Below are 17,798 nucleotides of genomic sequence, written 5' to 3' on the forward strand. Positions count from 1 at the left end.
GCTTGTGCTTTGCACGCTGCACTCAATTCAGGATACTTCCCAAAAATGTATGTAAAGATTGATTCCTGTTCTCTGAAGCAGGAGTCTCTTCTTCAGTTGTAAGTACCATTCGCCTTTCTCTATAACTATACAGCTATTGTATGTATAAAATCTGACTAGGTTTCACAGTAGAGAGTATACTTTTATACACCCCTTACACTAAGTGAATCAATTTTTTGATTCACCCAATGTTAATTAGTATCATAGAGAAACCCCCAGATTGCTCCAGAATGTAGGTCTTCACGCAATAGGTCTGCCAAGCAAACAAGCTGTATTTTTTTTTTAAAGACAGCTGTTGCTAATGTATAGCGTGTGATATTTGCTTCATAACATAGAACAGAAGTGTTGCTTTTTATTTGATGGATTAAATATAAAGGCAGTTTAAATGATGTATTGGGTACACATACATTTAATCAGGTCACAGTTCCACTGAATGTGTAATTAGATTTATATTCAGTATCCAAACCCAGGATTTTCAGAGCTGGTAGAAGTATCAGGGAGGTTTCTGATATTTGTCAGGGCAAACTACTGTAATAACATTCAGTTGTTACCATGATGGAAAGTAGAACTGTAAATGATCATAACTGAAGGGTAGATGTGTTTATCACTGCAAAGCCACATAAAATGATTACAAGCATAATAATGAATGAGGAAGAGTCTGATGTAATGCATATAAATGTATTCATCCCTTCTTTAAATGAACAAACACTTTCAATCCAAAGTAAATGATAATTTCTTGATACTAAGTCAGAAGCATGCATTTATTCATTAGACTTATTGTGTATAAATGGCTTGTATAGTGTGGGCATAAGCAAATGAATGTGTGCTTTTTTTCTTTGACACCAGGGCTCAACTCCTCCGATGACTGTGTTCAAAGGAAATAAAAGATCATATCAGAAGGACTGTGTACTTATTATCAATCATGACACTGGGGAATATGTGCTGGAAAAACTTAGTAGTAGCATTCAAGTCAAGAAAACAAGGTAAAACTGGGATACATACAGTTAATAAGATGAATTCTTGCTAGAGATTCATGTTAATAGTGTCACCGTTAGCTATGGCTGTGAGTTTTGTGAATTAGCAGTAATGTTTAATTACTGAGTTTCCTGGACTTTATGAGGCCAATTATCATGCCTAAATATGGAAATCTCCACTGTGTGCATGTAGCAGAGAGTAAAGAATTAGTAGATTCTCCGTCATTTGAAGGGTGATAATTGTAACTCATGATTGAACAGTGTTGATGGTATAAGAATTTAGAAGCTGGTCAAAAGATTGGATGGCTTTCAATAATTTCTTTCTGAAGAAGATGGAAGTGATAACCTGTCAAGTGGACTGGTGAAGTTGCAAGTAGTGGACCTAGAAACTTCCTGCGGAAGTCTAATTACATGTAATAATTAGAGTGGGGGAACATGGCTGCATCAAGGAGATAATATATAAAACAGAGCAAAAGTCCAAACTCTTCATGGGCAAAGATTCTGAAAAAATGAATGCTGGAGACATAAATATTATTGTGGGTAATTGCCTAAAAACGGCTGAGATCAGAACTTCTGTCTGATCTGATAGCCATACCTCAGTACACAAATTACACTCTAGAAAGTGTTCAGATAAAATATTTTTCAGAGTAGTGCTAATATGTAAGTACCTGAAGGCTCGGAATCAAGTTCTTTTAGCAGTGGGGAATGCATATTAGCTGAGTTCTATAGAGCATGCCATTATTAAACATTTTTTAGAAACGACACATTTAAAATAACCTGCATTACTGCAGCCGTAAAAACTTTGACTGAGAGCTCACTAAAACTTTATAGTGATGCAGGCTGGGACCAGGCTGGCAGCTACATCAGAGATCTCCAAAGAACAAATCCAGGCTGTTGTACGTGAGGGTAGTGATTCAATAGTTGCCACACTTTCCTCTGAGTCAGTGCCCTACAAGTGCGTGAACATGATGTTCCAAGGCACTGTGCTATTAGAGGTCATGTCATTCAGATGAGATGTAAAACTGTTGTCATGATCACTTTGGTCTTTAAAGATCCCTTGGCACTCTTTGTAAGAGAAGTGGTTTTAATCTAAAATTCAAAGTGGAGTAATTACATTCTTCCCACATAGATTCCTTCTGTAGTTTCAAGAGCATAAATCAATATTGGTAACAATTCTCTGCTCTTACATAGTAACTTTCATCTGATGATGTACTGTATGTAATCAAAGAGGATACTTCCTGTTATAAAATGCTGGGTAGTCTTGCTGTGCATCTTCTAATAGTTAGCTGCATTTCAATGATGAATGAAGTGATCCCTCTGTATTTCACGTCTAAATGTTTGTGAAGAGCTTTGGGATCATTCAGGATGAAAGGTGCTATGTAAATGTATTTTACTGTAGTTGCTGATTGTATTAAGAAGGCTTTCTTTGCAAAATGAAAAACCTTTACTGCTATTTGAATAGAGAACAAGATATTGCTACGCCTCACATGGATCTGGAGCACAGTTAGTAGGGACCTTACTCTACAGTCACTTCATGGCATGCTTCCCATGGAAGTCACTGGTGAGGCTTATTTGCCAAAGCAGTGTAGGTTGTTAGCTGTATTGTATTTAAAATCCATAATTCACCGTATAGCTCTACAGGATGCAAAGTAAATTTGTATTCAGTCCAAACTTATTAAATATATATTAATACGGATCTTACTGGAACAAAGGAACACAGCTCTGTGGCACCACTGACTGTTTTTTTATTTTGTTTCAGGGCTGAGGGCAGCAGTAAGATCCAGGCACGGATAGAACAGCAGGCTGCCCGAGCCTCCCAGCCTTCCTCACAGTTCAAAGCCCCATCCAAGCCAGCAGCTGGGCCCAAAACCTCCCCTTTGAAAGACAACCCTTCACCTGAACCTCAGCTGGATGACATTAAGAGAGGTAAAGAAGGGGTTATTTTTTTTAATCTACTGTTTTATAATTATTCATTTACAAAGATACATAAGAACTTTAAAGCATTAAAAGCTGGTACATGACTGCTGGTTTATAGTCTGTGTATCTCATTTTAAGGATTCTTAATGAATTATCTGTTTTCTTCTGTCAACGTAGTCATCTAAACTGCCCCCATCTCTCTGCATGTGAGCATCCCTTCTTTGCTGATGATTTAATCTCAGACTCTTTCTCCATAAAAATAACATTAACTCAAAAGATACACATCATCACAGTTGAATGGAACAGGATTTGGCTGGCTGAGATCCATCAAGTAATTGGACAGGGATCAAATTTGCACAATATGGACCACACTGCCATGTAGTTGCTATATTTATTATGAAGGTATCTTGGGAGGGAAAGAAGGATTGAGTGCCTAAATTAAATAAATCTCCTACTAAAGCAGCAGCATCAGGCTCCTAATCTCAGTGTTTCTGTATCTGTGCCCAAAAGTTAGGCCTATTGGGGATTGATGCACAGAATCTCTGCCCAAATCGGATGTTGCACTCCATGGGTGTATTGTGGACAATGCAGTTGAAGCGATGAACGGTTTTTTTTTTAATTTATATTTTACTGAAAAGCCAGGTACTTTCTAGGCATACGTTGTATATTAAGACCATATTGTCATAGGGGGCTGGATCTAAAGTGGCTTTAAGCCATCTTTGCACCCTCCTGATCCTAAGATGCTCCAGGGGCTGGGATGCCTCTGGTGTTACTAACACAGCTCTGTGATCCTCTCTAAGTTCCAGCAACCACCACAGGCTACTCTGTGGGCTGCTGTGCTGCCCAGAATTTTCATAGCATACTGTGGCCCCACACTTGACATGCCTGTCCCTCTGTGACATGTGTGAGGGTCTTTGGGAGGCATCTTTAGAGCTGACTTTGCAGTGCTAACAGCAGGGGAATCCTTTACCTACTAGTTATGGCAGAGGATTGTCGCTCTTTATGCCCCTGCAGCCCTTTTACACAGCATCAAGGGGCCGGAGTACAGGCGAGGATTTCATGCATTATGAATACTTATTTGCACCTTATCACATGTCACTGTGCAATGAGAATGAATGATCATATTCTGGTATGTGCAGGAAAAAATTGTTGACGTATTTATATAGCATGCTTAATCACAACAGATGCATTTTTAATAATGTTGACATAATGTAGGTATACAGTATCTGGAAAAAGTACAAGTTTTCCAATGTTGCTGGAAAACTATAAATTTAGTGCTTAAAATGTGCTCTAAAGTGTAGTTGTACTTTGAAAAATAACTCTAAAGATGACATAATTGCATTTTTGTTGTCTCTTGTGGACTTGTAAATCAAATTTGCTGAATTTCAATGTAAAACATTATTTTTTAGCACTCTACTCCTCTTTCATTACTGTCTTCTTCTCCCTTCTGTCATCTTCACACCATCTTCCAATCTGCCTCCTTCTGTCCCTAAGAGCCCCTTTATGCCACCCACCATGCTGTTGTCAGAATATTTAGCCAACGATATCTTGTAAGATATATGTAAAAACTCTTGACACAGTGGTCATTAATATTATTGCATGATGTATGTATGGTTAGTGTATAAAGAATTATGTCTGTGCTGGAAATATGTTCCTGAAATATGTTCAGACCAAGCAATCTGAGTAGATCAGATAAACAAATTTTTTGTAGACAAAGGAATTCATTTTGCCAGTCTGCCTGGGTCTCTGATGTAAATTGAGCAAGGTGAGGCCAGAGTACATTTACATCAATGGTAAACAAACTGATTAAGCCAATCAAAAAAAACAAATTGATTGGAGGATGAGGAAGACAGCATGGCATCTACACACCAGTAGAGGACAGAAACTGTGTCTGGGTTTAATTTTCAAAGAATATATTTCAAAGGCTTACTGGACTAGAAAAAGAAGGGGAGAGAACCCCTTTTTTATCCATCTCTTAGGGAACAAAGGGGACAACAAGCTCTGACTCTGTAAACATTGGAGCTCCTGCCAGGAAGGACTGGAGATGCTGTGAGTGAGAAAGCTGTTTAGGCAAAGGCATAACTAGCTAGAATTAAATTTTAGGTACTAGAAAGTATGTTTTGTTTTGTTTGTAACCATTTTCTATTATCTCTGCTTAGTATCACTTAAGTGCCTGTTCTTTGTTCATAAACTTATTCCTAGTTTTACTGTAAACCATCTCAGTGCTGTTCTATTGAAGTATAGAGTGAATCCTCAGCTAACCTAACAAGCTGGTGTGCGTACTGTCTCTTTCGAGATAGCAAACTTAACAATTTCTGAGAGTATCCAGTCAGAGGGACTGGACACTACAGAGACACGTCTCTGGAGAACTCAGGAACAGGGATTCACTGATTTGTTACCTGCAAGACAAGGTTAAGACTGGCAGAATCTCAATTAATTTGCTGGCGAAGCAGACAAACTGGTGTGTCAGGGAGCTCACACAGAGTCTCATCTTCAGCAAAGCTCTCTCTTGCTAAGGCAGAGGGTAACAGTGACTTATGGTTCTGTGCTGCCCTGAGAAGAGCACCACACTCCTATGTTGGAGGGCCCTCCCGGTCTCAGTGTGCCAGGTCATCCCAACTTCTCATTCATATCCTCCACATACGACTCGTGTCTTCCACAAGGCTTATAAACAAGGAAATGGGTGGAACCCCCTTCCTCTAGATCTCTCAGTGCATCTTTTCTGTCCATCAGATTCACAGCTCTTTGAGGCATGGACTGTCAATGTCTGCACCATGTAAATTTTTAGTGCTCAGTGAGTAGTTATAATTATCAGCTCCCTTGATCCAAAGTATCACTCGAGGCATGTGGAAAATTTACTGAATCAAGCTAGGGCAAAAGATATTCACATCTGTGGGATTTCCATTTTCCATTGTACTTAGTTTCCCCAAGTTGCTTAAGTTTAGACATTGAGAGATCCTCTAAACCCGAAAGTTGTTATGGGATTCTAGAAACACGCAGTTCGGGAATAAATTGAGAACCCAGACATGGGAGTGCTCCTTGTCCGTTTTTCAGGATATGTCTACACTACAAAATTAGGTCAATTTTATAGAAGTCGATTTTTCAGAAGTGGTTTTATATAGTCAATTGTGTGTGTCCCCACTAAGCGCATTAAGTCAGCTGAGTGCATCCACAGTACCGTGGCTAGCGTTGACATTCGGAGCTGTGCACTGTGGGTAGCTATCCCACAGTTCCCACAGTCTCCGCTGCCCATTGGAATTCTGGGTTGAGCTCCCAGTGCCTGATGGGGCAAAAACATTGTCACGGGTGGTTTTGTGTACATGTCGTCAGTCACCCGTCCCTTTCTCCCTCCCTCCGTGAAAGCAATGGCAGACAATCATTTTGCGCCCTTTTTCCTGGATTGCCCGCACAGATGCCATAGCACTGCAAGCGTGGAGTCCGTTCAGATCACTGCTGCAGTTGTGAGCATTGTAAATACCTCGCACGTTATCCTGCGGTTTGTGCAGAAGCTGCAAAACCAGGCGAAGAGGAGACGGCAGCGCGATGACGAGAGTGACGAGGACATGGACACAGACTTCTCTCAAAGTACGGGCCCTGGAAATTTGGACATCATGGTGGCATTGGGGCAGGTTCATGCTGGGGAACGCTGATTCTGGGCCCGGGAAACAAGCACAGACTGGTAGGACCGCATAGTGTTGCAGGTATGGGATGATTCCCAGTGGCTGCGAAACTTTTGCATGCGTAAGGCCACTTTCATGGAACTTTGTCACTTGCTTTCCCCTGCCCTGAAGCGTAGGAATACCAAGATGAGAGGAGCCCTCACAGTTCAGAAGCGAGTGGCGATAGCCCTCCAGAAGCTTGCAACCCTAGACAGCTACCAGTCAGTCGGGAATCAATTTGGAGTGGGCAAATCTACTGTGGGGGCTGCTGTGATCCAAGTATCCAACGCAATCGCTGAGCTGCTGCTATCAAGGGTAGTGACTCTGGGAAATGTGCAAGTCATAGTGGATGGCTTTGCTGCAATGGGATTCCCTAACTGTGGTGGGCTGATAGACAGAACGCATATCCCTATCTTGGGACCGGATCACCTTGGCTGCCAGTACGTAAACCGCAAGGGGTACTTTTCAATGGTGCTGCAAGCACTGGTGGATCACAAGGGATGTTTCACCAGCATCAAGGTGGGATGGCCAGGAAAGGTGCATGACGCTCGCATCTTCAGGAACTCTGGTCTGTTTGAACAGCTGCAGGAAGGGACTTACTTCCCAGACCAGAAAATTACCATTGGGGATGTTGAAATGCCTATAGTTATCCTTGGGGACCCAACCTACCCTTAATGCCATGGCTCATGAAGCTGTACACAGGCACCCTGGACAGTAGTAAGGAGCAGTTCAATTATAGGCTGGTGGTAGAATGTGCATTTGGATGTTTAAAGGCTCGCTGGCGCAGTTTACTGACTCGGTTAGACCTCAGCGAAACCAATATTCCAATTGTAATTGCTGCTTGCTGTGTGCTCAATAATATTTGTGAGAGTAAGGGGGAGACTTTTATGGCAGGGTGGGAGGTTGAGGCAAATCGCCTGGCGGATGATTTCGCACAGCCAGACACCAGGGCGATTAAAAGAGCACAGCTGGGCGTGCTGCACATCAGAGAAGCTTTGAAAACCAGTTTCATGACTGGCCAGGCTACGGTGTGACAGTTCTGTTTGTTTCTCCTTGATGAAAACCCGTCCGCTTAGTTGACTCTACTTCTCTGTAAGCTAACCACTCTCCCGCCTTCGATCACAGCTTGCAGAGGCAATAAAGTCACTATTGTTTCAAAATCATGCATTCTTTATTAATTCGTTACACAAATAGGGGGATAACTTGCAAGGTAGCCTGGGAGGGGTGGAGGAGGAGGGAAGGACAAGGCCACGCTACAGTTCAAAACGTACTGAATGCCAGCCTTCTGTTGCTTGGGCAATCTTCTGGGGTGGGATGGAGTGGTTGGGTGCCAGGAGCCTCCAACCCCGCATTCGTGGGCGTCTGGGTGAGGAGGATATGGAACTTGGGGAGGACGGCAGGCGGGTTATACATGGGCCGTAGCAGCGGTCTGTGCTCTTGCTGCCTTTCCCCCATCAGATCCACCAGATTCCTGAGCATTTCACTTTGCTTCCCCATTAGCCTCAGCATTACATCCTGCCTCCTCTCATCCCTCTCCTGCCTCCTCTCATCCCGTTCATTTAATGCTGTACTCCACACATTCTGCTGAGCTCTGTCATAGCAGGAGGACTGCATGAGCTCTGAGAACATGTCATCACGAGTGTGGTTTTTTTCGCCTTCTAATCTGCGTTAGCCTCTGGAATGGAGATGATAGGGGGAGCATAGAAACATTTGCAGCTGCGGAAGGAAAAAAAGGGAGAGTAGTATTTAAAAAGATACATTTTAGAGAACAAAGGGGAAACTCTTTCACAGTGAATCAAGTGATTCACAGTACATAGCACATGTGCTGTCGGTACAAGGTCGCAATTTGCCTCTTATATTGAGTGCCTGCCGGTTTGGTGTGAGACATCACACAGACACAGCTGGGCAACAGAATTCAGCTTGCAGGCAGCCATGGTAAGCCAAAGGGTTTCGGCTTCTTCAGCCTTCATAACATGTGGGAATGGTTTCAAACAGCAGCGCCCTCCTTTCCCATACCAAGCAAAGCTCATTAGGTTGGCCATTTAAAAGGAGGGGCTGTAGTTTTAGGGTGAATGTGCAGCACAACCCCCCACCATCGCTGCCCAATTCCCTGGGATGATTGCTTCATCCCTCCCCCCACCATGTGGCTAGTATCAGGGAAGATCCCAGTCAGCCAGACGCAAACAGCTCAGCATGAATGGGCCTCCCCCAGCCGCGTGGCTAACAGCGGGGATGATTTCTTTTCAGCCAAAGGCAAACAGCCCAGCAGGAACGGGCACCTCTGAATGTCCCCTTAAACAAATTTCCCGTATTTCAGCCAGGTAACCATGAATGATATCTCTCTCCTGAGGCTAACACAGAGAGATAAAGACCAAATGTTGCTTGAATGCCACCAAAGCCCAGGCCCATTCGCTGCCATGCTCTGTGTTGCAATGATTCCAGACTACTTGCTATTGGCTTGGCGTGGTAAAAGTGTCCTACCTTGGAGGACGGAATAAGGCAGCCCTCCCCAGAAACCTTCTGCAAAGGCTTTTAGAGTACCTCCAGGAGAGCTTCATGGAGATGTCCCTGGAGGATTTCCACTCCATCCCCAGACACATTAACAGACTTTTCCAGTAGCTGTACTGGCCGCGAATGCATCCAAAGTCTTCAGAGCAAATTAATCATTAAACACGCTTGCTTTTAAACTCTGTATTATATTTACAAAGGTACACTCGCCAGAGATGCCTTCTCCAGCTTCATGGTTCGGGAGCTCGCTTTGGGAGGGTATTGGCTCCAGGGTGATGAACAGTTCCTGGCTGCCGGAGAAAAGGGATTCTCTGCTTGCCACTGTGCGCTATCCTCCTCCTCGTCCTCATCTTCCTCATCCACAAAATCCAAATCCCTGTTGCGTGAGACTCCCCCTTTGCAGGTGTCCACGGACAATGGTGGGGTAGTGGTAGGGTCCCCCCCTAGAATTGCATGCAGCTCATCATAGAAGTGGCATGTATGGGGCTCTGACCCGGAGCGACCGTTTGCCTCTTTTGTTTTTTGGAAGGCTTGCCTGAGCGCCTTAATTTTCATGCGGCACTGCTGTGTGTCCCTGTTGTAGCCTCCGTCCATCATGCCCTTGGAGATTTTGGCAAATACATTGGCATTTCGTCTTTTGGAACGGAGTTCTGCCTGCATGGATTCTTCTCCCTATACGGCGATCAGATCCAGTATCTCCCATTCGGTCCATGCTGGAGCTCTTTTGCGATTCTGGGACTGCATGGTCACCTGTGCTGATCGGCTCGCCATGCTGGCAAAAAAGGATGTGAAATTCAAAAGTTCCCGGGGCTTTTCCTGTCTACCTGACTAGTGCATCTGAGTTGAAAGTGCTGTCCAGAGTAGTCACAATGGAGCACTCTGGGATAGCTCCCGGAGGCCAATACTGTCAAATTGCGTCCACACTACCCCAAATTCGACCCAGGGAGGTCGATTTTACGCTAATCTGCTCGCCAGGGAGGAGTACAGAAATCGATTTTAAGAGCCCTTTAAGTTGACAAAAATGGCTTCGTCGTGTGGACGGGAGCAGGGTTAAATTGACCTAACACTGCTAAATTCAACCTAAACTTGTAGTGTAGACCAGGGCTCAGACTCGAGAATGAAATAACATTCTAAAAGCTGCAAGACTAAGTGGGAAGGAGAATAAGAGAGAAAAAAACATCATTTTTGAAAGATACAGTATTCCCTGCCATTGACCCAGTCATGTAAATCCAACAGAAACAGATTTTTTTTAAATCTAAAAGATTGAATAGAAATGGCTGACTTGCAAACAGATGAACTGTAGGTAACATACCCAGTATGTTTTGCTTCAGCAGCCAAATTGCAAAAACAACCTTACTTCCTCAAGAAATACAATTTGATTTAGACAGTCTATTGGTCCATTGTATTGGTATAATATTGTTTTCCTTAATTCCAGTTGAATGTAGCTGACTTAGAAATTGAAAGGTAGCAAATTTAAAATTGATAAAAGGAAACTTTAAGCCAGTGCATAATTACCCAATGGATTTCATTGCCAAAATACAGTGGAGGCTGAGAGCTTTGCAGGGTTCTTTAGTCTTATTTCCTGACCCTGGAGAGCTGTTGTATCATCGAGCATCTGGAACCCTCTCCTTTCCAATCAGATACAGTATTTAGCCTTAATCCTGAAACATTCGAGATCATGAACTTTAACGTCATGGCATTTTTATGTATAGAAAAGTTCTGTTCCAGGTCATTTTGGAAATACTTTACACAAAAAGGATGGTCTTGTGATTCAAACACTAGAGTAGGATTCAGGAAATTTGGGTTCAAACTCTGTTTCTGCTACAGTATTCCTATGTAACCTTGGGCAAGTCACTTAAATTTTTCTGTCCCTTAGGTCCCCGTCTGTAAAATGGTGATAGTACGTGCTTTTTCCTACTCTTTCTATTAGACTGTAAGTTCTTTAAGACAGGAACTCATTTCTTAGGTTGTGTATGTACAAAGTCCAGCACAATGAGGCTTGAACTCTGAAGATTTTGGGTGCTTTCATAATATAAATAATGCTAGCTTTATTATTTCTCTCTCTCTGATCCCTATACCTTTGGACTTATGGTAACTAGATGCTTAATGTTATTGGTGGAGGGATACAAGTTGTAGTCCCCATGAAATGTTCAAAAAATCCTTCAAAATAGGTTTTAGTAACATGGAATATTCAAAATACACAACAATGGTGTGATTTGGGATGGCTTATCTAAATCACTGGTAAGTAATGTGACTATTCCAAACTCTTGCTGATATAACTTTCAGATTACCATTGGCACCACGAAGAAGTCTGCATGGCAAATCTAAAGAACTTCATAACTTTATTGTTGTAGTCCCCTTCTCTCCTAATTGTAACTATCACTTGTTGCATCTGATACCATTTTCAAATGAACCTAAATCCCACAGATTTTTCAATGGAACTTAGGCTCCTAAGTCATTGGGTGCTTTTGAAATTTTTACCCATTGTGTCAAGTGTTACACCCTCCCCCCAAAACATTTGCATTCTACGCCTGTTTTGTCTGTAAGTGCCTGGCACAATGAGCACTCAGTAAATGAATAATACAGTAAGGAATGGTTTTAAAAATAGAAAACATATAAGAGGTAGTGAAATAAATGAAGTTTAGAGAACCAGTGATTATAACCTCTTCTCTAGATTCAGCTGCAGCACTTAGGCACAGTTGTGTGTATCTTTTGTTTTCCCTTCCCCTCTCTCTCCTTTTGATTTGAATTATTTAGACTTGTTCATTGTGCTTGGTAAATTATACTTGACAAAACTGTTGCATTTTAACATTCCCTTCCTGAAATTCACAGAGGCCTGTAAATGTTTTGACCCAACAAATGTCATCTTATTCCAGAGCTAAGAGCAGAGGTTGAAATTATTGAACAGATGAGTAGCAGCAGTGGTAGCAGCTCATCGGACTCTGAGAGCTCTTCTGGGAGTGATGATGAAAGCTCTAGCAGTGATGGGGAAGAGGCTGCACGCATTTCCCCCTCTCAGCCACCACACCAGCAGTACAACAACAGAAATGCTGTTGCTAATGGTACCAGCAGGCCACAAGGAAGCAATCAGCTAATGAACACTCTCAGTAAGTAAAGTTTTGTGTGTTGTTGCTGTGGGAACCTGTGTGATGCCACCAAAAGGCATAGATTTTCTAAGCAGATTTAGATACCACTGCAGAATATAGTTTACCAAATAGTTATCCCAAGCAGTAGCACGCATGCAGGTTGAAATATGTGAAAGGGAGACCTTATAACAAAAACCTCTCATTTATTTGAAGATATAGAGGCTACTTGGGCATCAAAGGCTTGAGCCAAAACCCAAAAGACTCCTATCAGCTTCAGTGGGTTTTGAAGCTGGTCCTCAGTGTGACTGGGCAGCAAAGCCCCATCAGGGAGGAGTAGGATACACTTGGGGGAAGGGAAGAATTGTTTTTTAAATTAACAAAAAAAAAATCTGAGCTTTTGAAAATGTGGGATTGGGTGTATATATAGTAAACCCCTTAGGGAAGTTGCTGTGTTTGTGAGAGAGTTACTTAGAAGTTGATATAGACGTATGAAGGACGTGGAGCTAACGTGTAATAACAGATGAATACTGCATGTGACCTGGTTATTGAAATAATTACTGCATGGCTAGTTTGGGTTATTGGGATGCTGACTATCCTTACTAGGTTGGTTTAGTTTAAGAACAGGGCTGTTAAACAAGCAGGAAGGTGTCACAGGACCTAGTGAGCACCCTCTTGTGACCACTCACTGGGACTGCAACCTTCTGTGTCCCTGAATGGTTTAAGCTTCTAGAGCCTCAGCAGGCTACAGCACTGTTTCCTCCCTGGGCCTTTCTCACACATTTCCTGGGCAGTGACTCTGTCTTCTGCCCCTTCTCCAAAATGGAGCTCCTATGCCCATCTGTTCTAGGCCCCCAGGCCCAGCACTGACCCCCGAGATAACCCGGTTGTTCCAACATACCCCTCTCCCAGAACTCCAAGAGGTGTGAAGCTTCTGGTTACAGTTTAACTTTCTCAGGGGCATGTGGCAGTTGCGAAGCCTGTAACACCCACACCTTACACAGAGCGTTGTGCTCTTTTACTTAATCATACACCACACAGGAGAATACAGATCATACAAAACAACAAACATCTTACACCAGTGTCCCTCGCTAGCTCACTGTTCCCTTGTGAGTCCTTGGGGACCATCGGTGTGGAGGGAGGCAGGCAGGCAGGATGTCCCCTGCCACATGCAGGCTGTTACCTGCTGGCTGGTCTCTATATCCTGACACCAAGTCTAAGGGTAGGAGAATCATGGGATTCTACCCTGAGAGAGGTGAAGGTACGAGGCCAGGATCTAAGGAGGGTGCATTCAGAGAGGTCAGAGAAAGAGTCAGAGGTGCAGCTAAATTACGCATCACACCCTCTCAAATGTTTTCCCCTCCTGTGTTACTGTACCAGCCATGCTCATAGCTAACCCACCCATCTTTCACTGCCAGTTTAAACGCATAAAGAATGTGAGGATGTGGAGGAACTGTAGAGAGACCCGCTCCTGTCTACCATAGGAGATGGGCAAGGGTGAGGAGATTATGGCGAGTCAAATTGCTATATCCCCTCTGTCGTTCCTCCATATGCTCCATGACAAATTGGACCTAAAATGTGTGATGTGTGCTAAGTGTCCATGGTTTCTGCAGCAAATTCAGGTAAATTCAAACATGGAGGGTTTCGGTGAATTAAATATGAAAATGAACCATGCCATCAGTATAGGGTAACTTGTATTATTTAATTTTATATTGAATTCAGTTTTTTATGCTATGCCTATATTTCTATTGAGCTACAGGTTATTGTACTGAAAAAAAAAACTATCAAGATCCAGCTGGGGCACCCAGAAAGGTGTGAGGTGGGGTTGATGGGTTTTGGTAACTAAAAGGTAGTTGAAACTAGTTACTGGGAAGGTGCTTCATTTTCTCCTTCTGTCCCTATTTGGACAGGAGCAGTGGGGACGTTAAATTTTGGGGTGATGAAGAGGCCAGAGGGTTGTTTGACTTCCTAGCTCCTCCCAGCCTATTCTATAAAGAATAGTGGACAGTTACATTTGTTTAAGGGATTCATCCTTGTGGTGGGGAAATCTTAATAGATTTCCAGTAAGGTGGGCCTTGGTTTTCACATAGCATTCTTAATTCTGCCTGAGGTGTTTGTGAGTACAGTAACTCCTCATTTAAAATCGTCCCGGTTAACGTTGTTACGTTGCTGATCAATTAGGGAACATGCTTGTTTAAAGTTGTGCAATGCTCCCTTATAACGTTGTTTGGCAGCCGCCTGCTTTGTCCACTGCTTGCAGGAAGAGCAGCCCGTTGCAGCTAGCTGGTGGGGGCTTGGAACCAGGGTGGACCGGCAGCCCCCCTATCAGCTCCCCTCTCCCTTAAGTTCCCTGTGCAGCAGCCGCCCATCAGGCTATCCGCCGGCAGTTCAGCTGTCCCTCCCCCCACTGCCATGTTCTGCTCCTGCTCTCTGCCTTGGAGCTGCTCCCGGGAGCCTCCTGCTTGCTGTGTAGGGGAAGGGGGAAGAGAGGGGCTAATATCGGGGTGTCTCCCTCCCCCGTACTCCTGCTTCCTGCGTGTCCCTTCTCCATATAGAGCAGGGTGGGGACAGGACAACAGGGCTCAGGACGGAGAGAGCTTGCTGGCCTCAGCTGCCATCTCAACTTCCTGATCTTTTTAAAGGCAATGTACTTAGAATGGTGTCAGCGTACTTAAAGGGGCAATGTGCATCTCTCTCTGTCTCTGCCATGCTGTCTCCCCTCCCTCCATTTGTGCTGCCTTGTAGAGTGAGGCTACATTAACAACGTGTTAACCCTTGAGGGCTCAGCCGAGTGCTAGTTCATCATTTAGCAGTAAGGCATTTCCTGGGAAATATCCCACCCTCTGACTTCACCACCTCAGTCAAGCTTCACAGTCATCATTGCTGTGTACAGTATTAAATTGTTTGTTTAAAACTTATGCTGTGTGTGTGTATGTATATATATGTATGTGTATATATATAAAATATAGTTTTTTGTCTAGTGAAAAAAATTTCCCTGGAACCTAACACCCCCCCCCATTTGCATTAATTCTTATGGGGAAATTGGATTAGCTAAACATCGTTTCGCTTAAAGTCGCATTTTTCAGGAACATAACTACAATGTTAAGCGAGGAGTTACTGTACATCTCTTGGTGCTCTGCAAATAGGGAATTGGGTGCCTTTGTGAGGTTTACATGTTCACATATATGGGCTCTCAAATATTGTCAGTGCGGTGTAGAATGTCCATTGAAAATCTGGTTTATCTAGTCCTCCTTGATTAGTCCAGTATGTAAAGAGAAATGTGAGTTTTGCTAATTAGTATTTAGACCTTCACTCAAGCCAGATCCAAAGCCCACTAAAGTCAGTAGAGTCTATTCACTGACTTAGTGGGCTTTGGATAGGCCTTTGTTTAGGAGGTCAGATTTGCCATGCTTGGAATGTGCTTGAATTTCAAAGACTTGATCCAACATGTGTCCCTGGATAAACTATTGATATTTCTGTAACATGAAGACCACCTCTACAGGGGAAGGCCTGCCATCGCATGGAAACCCCCCAAAAACGTTAAAAAGGAAAAGAAACAGCCACTGTCTTTTTTTTTTTTTTTAAGTAGCTCCCTTGCAATTGACCTGCATTTGAGGGCAGGAATGTGGAAGAAGATGGGGCACGTGTTATAGGCCAGCTTAAAAGAAAGTATGTACATTGCCCAAGAATGAAGAGGACCGTTCTCATTGTCATGTTCACCAGAATGCTGCAAGAGAGGCAGCAGACATTGCTATATAGCAGTGGTCCCCAAACTTTTTCCATCATGCCCCCCTTGCCTGTAATGGAACCTGTCTGCGCTCCCCGGGAACCAGGGCTGGGAGGGGGGCTGGAGCTGTAGTTGGGAGCCACAGCCAGGGGGCCAGGAGCCGCGGCCTGGAGCTGTGGTCAAGGCCGGGGGTTGCAGTCAGGATTGGAGCTGCAGCAACGGCCTGGTGGCAGGGGCAGAGCTGGGAGGCGCTCCTTCCCTACCCTCCATGGGGGCTGGTCCAGTAACTGCTGTGCCTCCCTTCCCCCCTCCCCCCGAACATTCCTCTGCACCCCCTTAGGAGGGTGCACCCCACAGTTTGGGGACCTTTGCTATATACTATGAGGACAGGGTAGGGCTCTGAGCCTCCCTGCTTCTGACCTGTCTTTGAGCCTCAGAGCCCCTTGGTTTCCCCTTCCTCACTGACTTCTGAAGCAGAGCTATCAGATAAGTTGAGCCCAATACTCCTGAGCTGCTGGCACTTGAATATTCTTTCCTGATTTATCCACAGGCTAGAAGGAACCACTGTGATCATGTAGCCTGACCTCCTGTATGACACAGAACTTCCCCATGGAACAGCCTCATCTTCACTACTATCTTTAAAAAATGGTTATTTTAATAGCATAGATGGAGCCAGGGACTTCCCTAGTGTCCTGCCCAAAAGTCATATATGGCAGTTTGGCTGGGCGGAGGGTGTGGAATTAATTCCACAGCTGCTGAGAAGGGGAATGCTTTTGTGAACAAGGAGTAGTAGCCTTTGTGGTTGTGGAGCCAAGGAGACTCAACTTTGCCTGGCTTGGGCCTTAAATAAACTCCTGCAGATTTTAATGTTCTTGAATATGGAGAATGATTATATTTGACAAACTGCTGAGATGCTGTTCATGTTCATTTCTGGGTAATTCTTATTTAAATCTCCAGTTTAAATACAATAATTCTTAAATTTGAATATCATCAAAGTATGAATTAACGTCTGGCCTGGTGTTCTTGTTTTTTTTTTTTTCCCCCAATAGGAAATGACTTGCAGTTGAGTGAGTCTGGAAGTGACAGTGATGACTAGGGCTGAGGTTTCTCTTTTTCTGCTGCATATATATGAAGAACTAATTTACTTTTCAGTGAGCCCAGTGCTGATGAGGAAATTGGCACAGGAATAGCTCCATGCGTGGAATTTTAATAGAAGCAATGTGTAACCCTATGGAATATCAATTGTTATCCTAAACAGAAGCTGAGGAGGATTTTACTTTGTGTATTAAGCATATATTTTATGTATATTCTTAGTCTTTTAAAGTTTTAAATAGATATGTACAGTGGATAAGCCAGTCTGTGTTCCTGACTGTTGTTGATCTGTAAAGCATAATGCATATTCTCTAGATGTTTCTTGTTCATCGGAGATGTTCAGTGCCGTAATACATTAAGGAAAAATGTGTGTTTTAGGACAGACGTGAGCCAACAGTTCATTAAAAAGCCCGTGTGGGAGCTAGAGTGTAAACTAAATTTCATCACTAAATTGTCTTCTTCAGTTTGGGACTTTTCTAATGCCTTTTTATTGCTATTTATGGCTAACCGTGATGTGGGAGTGTTTTAAACAGTTGTAAAAGAAGTTATAAAATTGCCTCTTCAATCACTACCCTGTTGCACAAATGCCTCACAGAATAATTTTAAATAAAACTTCAGTTGCTGCCTCCATTATTAAAGGAAACAATACTAGAAATTGTTCAAGTTACCTTCAGAAACAAACCACAGTCATGCATGTATACACACTACATATGTGTAATAATGGGCACTGGAGACAGGTATTCTCTCAGAGTAATGTTCTTAGATGTTTTAAGTAACAAAAGTACCTACCTATGTAAAT

General features: G+C 43.3%; 1 protein-coding gene across 3 annotated transcripts in view; it reads left to right on the forward strand.

Moving 5' to 3' along the window:
* EAF1 (ELL associated factor 1) overlaps nucleotides 1-17,467 on the forward strand; it is a 23,978-nt gene extending 6,511 nt beyond the window's left edge. For 2 of the 3 annotated variants that reach the window (XM_084621224.1, XM_084621222.1), the window contains 4 exons: nucleotides 886-1,022; nucleotides 2,773-2,939; nucleotides 11,974-12,204; nucleotides 16,957-17,467. In XM_084621224.1, the coding sequence (XP_084477350.1) occupies nucleotides 886-1,022; nucleotides 2,773-2,939; nucleotides 11,974-12,204; nucleotides 16,957-17,003 (582 nt within the window). In that variant the 3' untranslated portion in view covers nucleotides 17,004-17,467. Of the gene's footprint in view, nucleotides 1-885; nucleotides 1,023-2,772; nucleotides 2,940-11,973; nucleotides 12,205-16,457; nucleotides 16,854-16,956 lie in introns of those variants that run through there. The other variant, XM_084621223.1, reaches the window with a different exon arrangement.
* Nucleotides 17,468-17,798: the final 331 nt, after the last annotated feature.

The sequence above is a fragment of the Lepidochelys olivacea genome (assembly GCF_965140295.1).
Source record: "Lepidochelys olivacea isolate rLepOli2 genome assembly, chromosome: 2".
NCBI lineage: Eukaryota > Metazoa > Chordata > Testudines > Cheloniidae > Lepidochelys > Lepidochelys olivacea.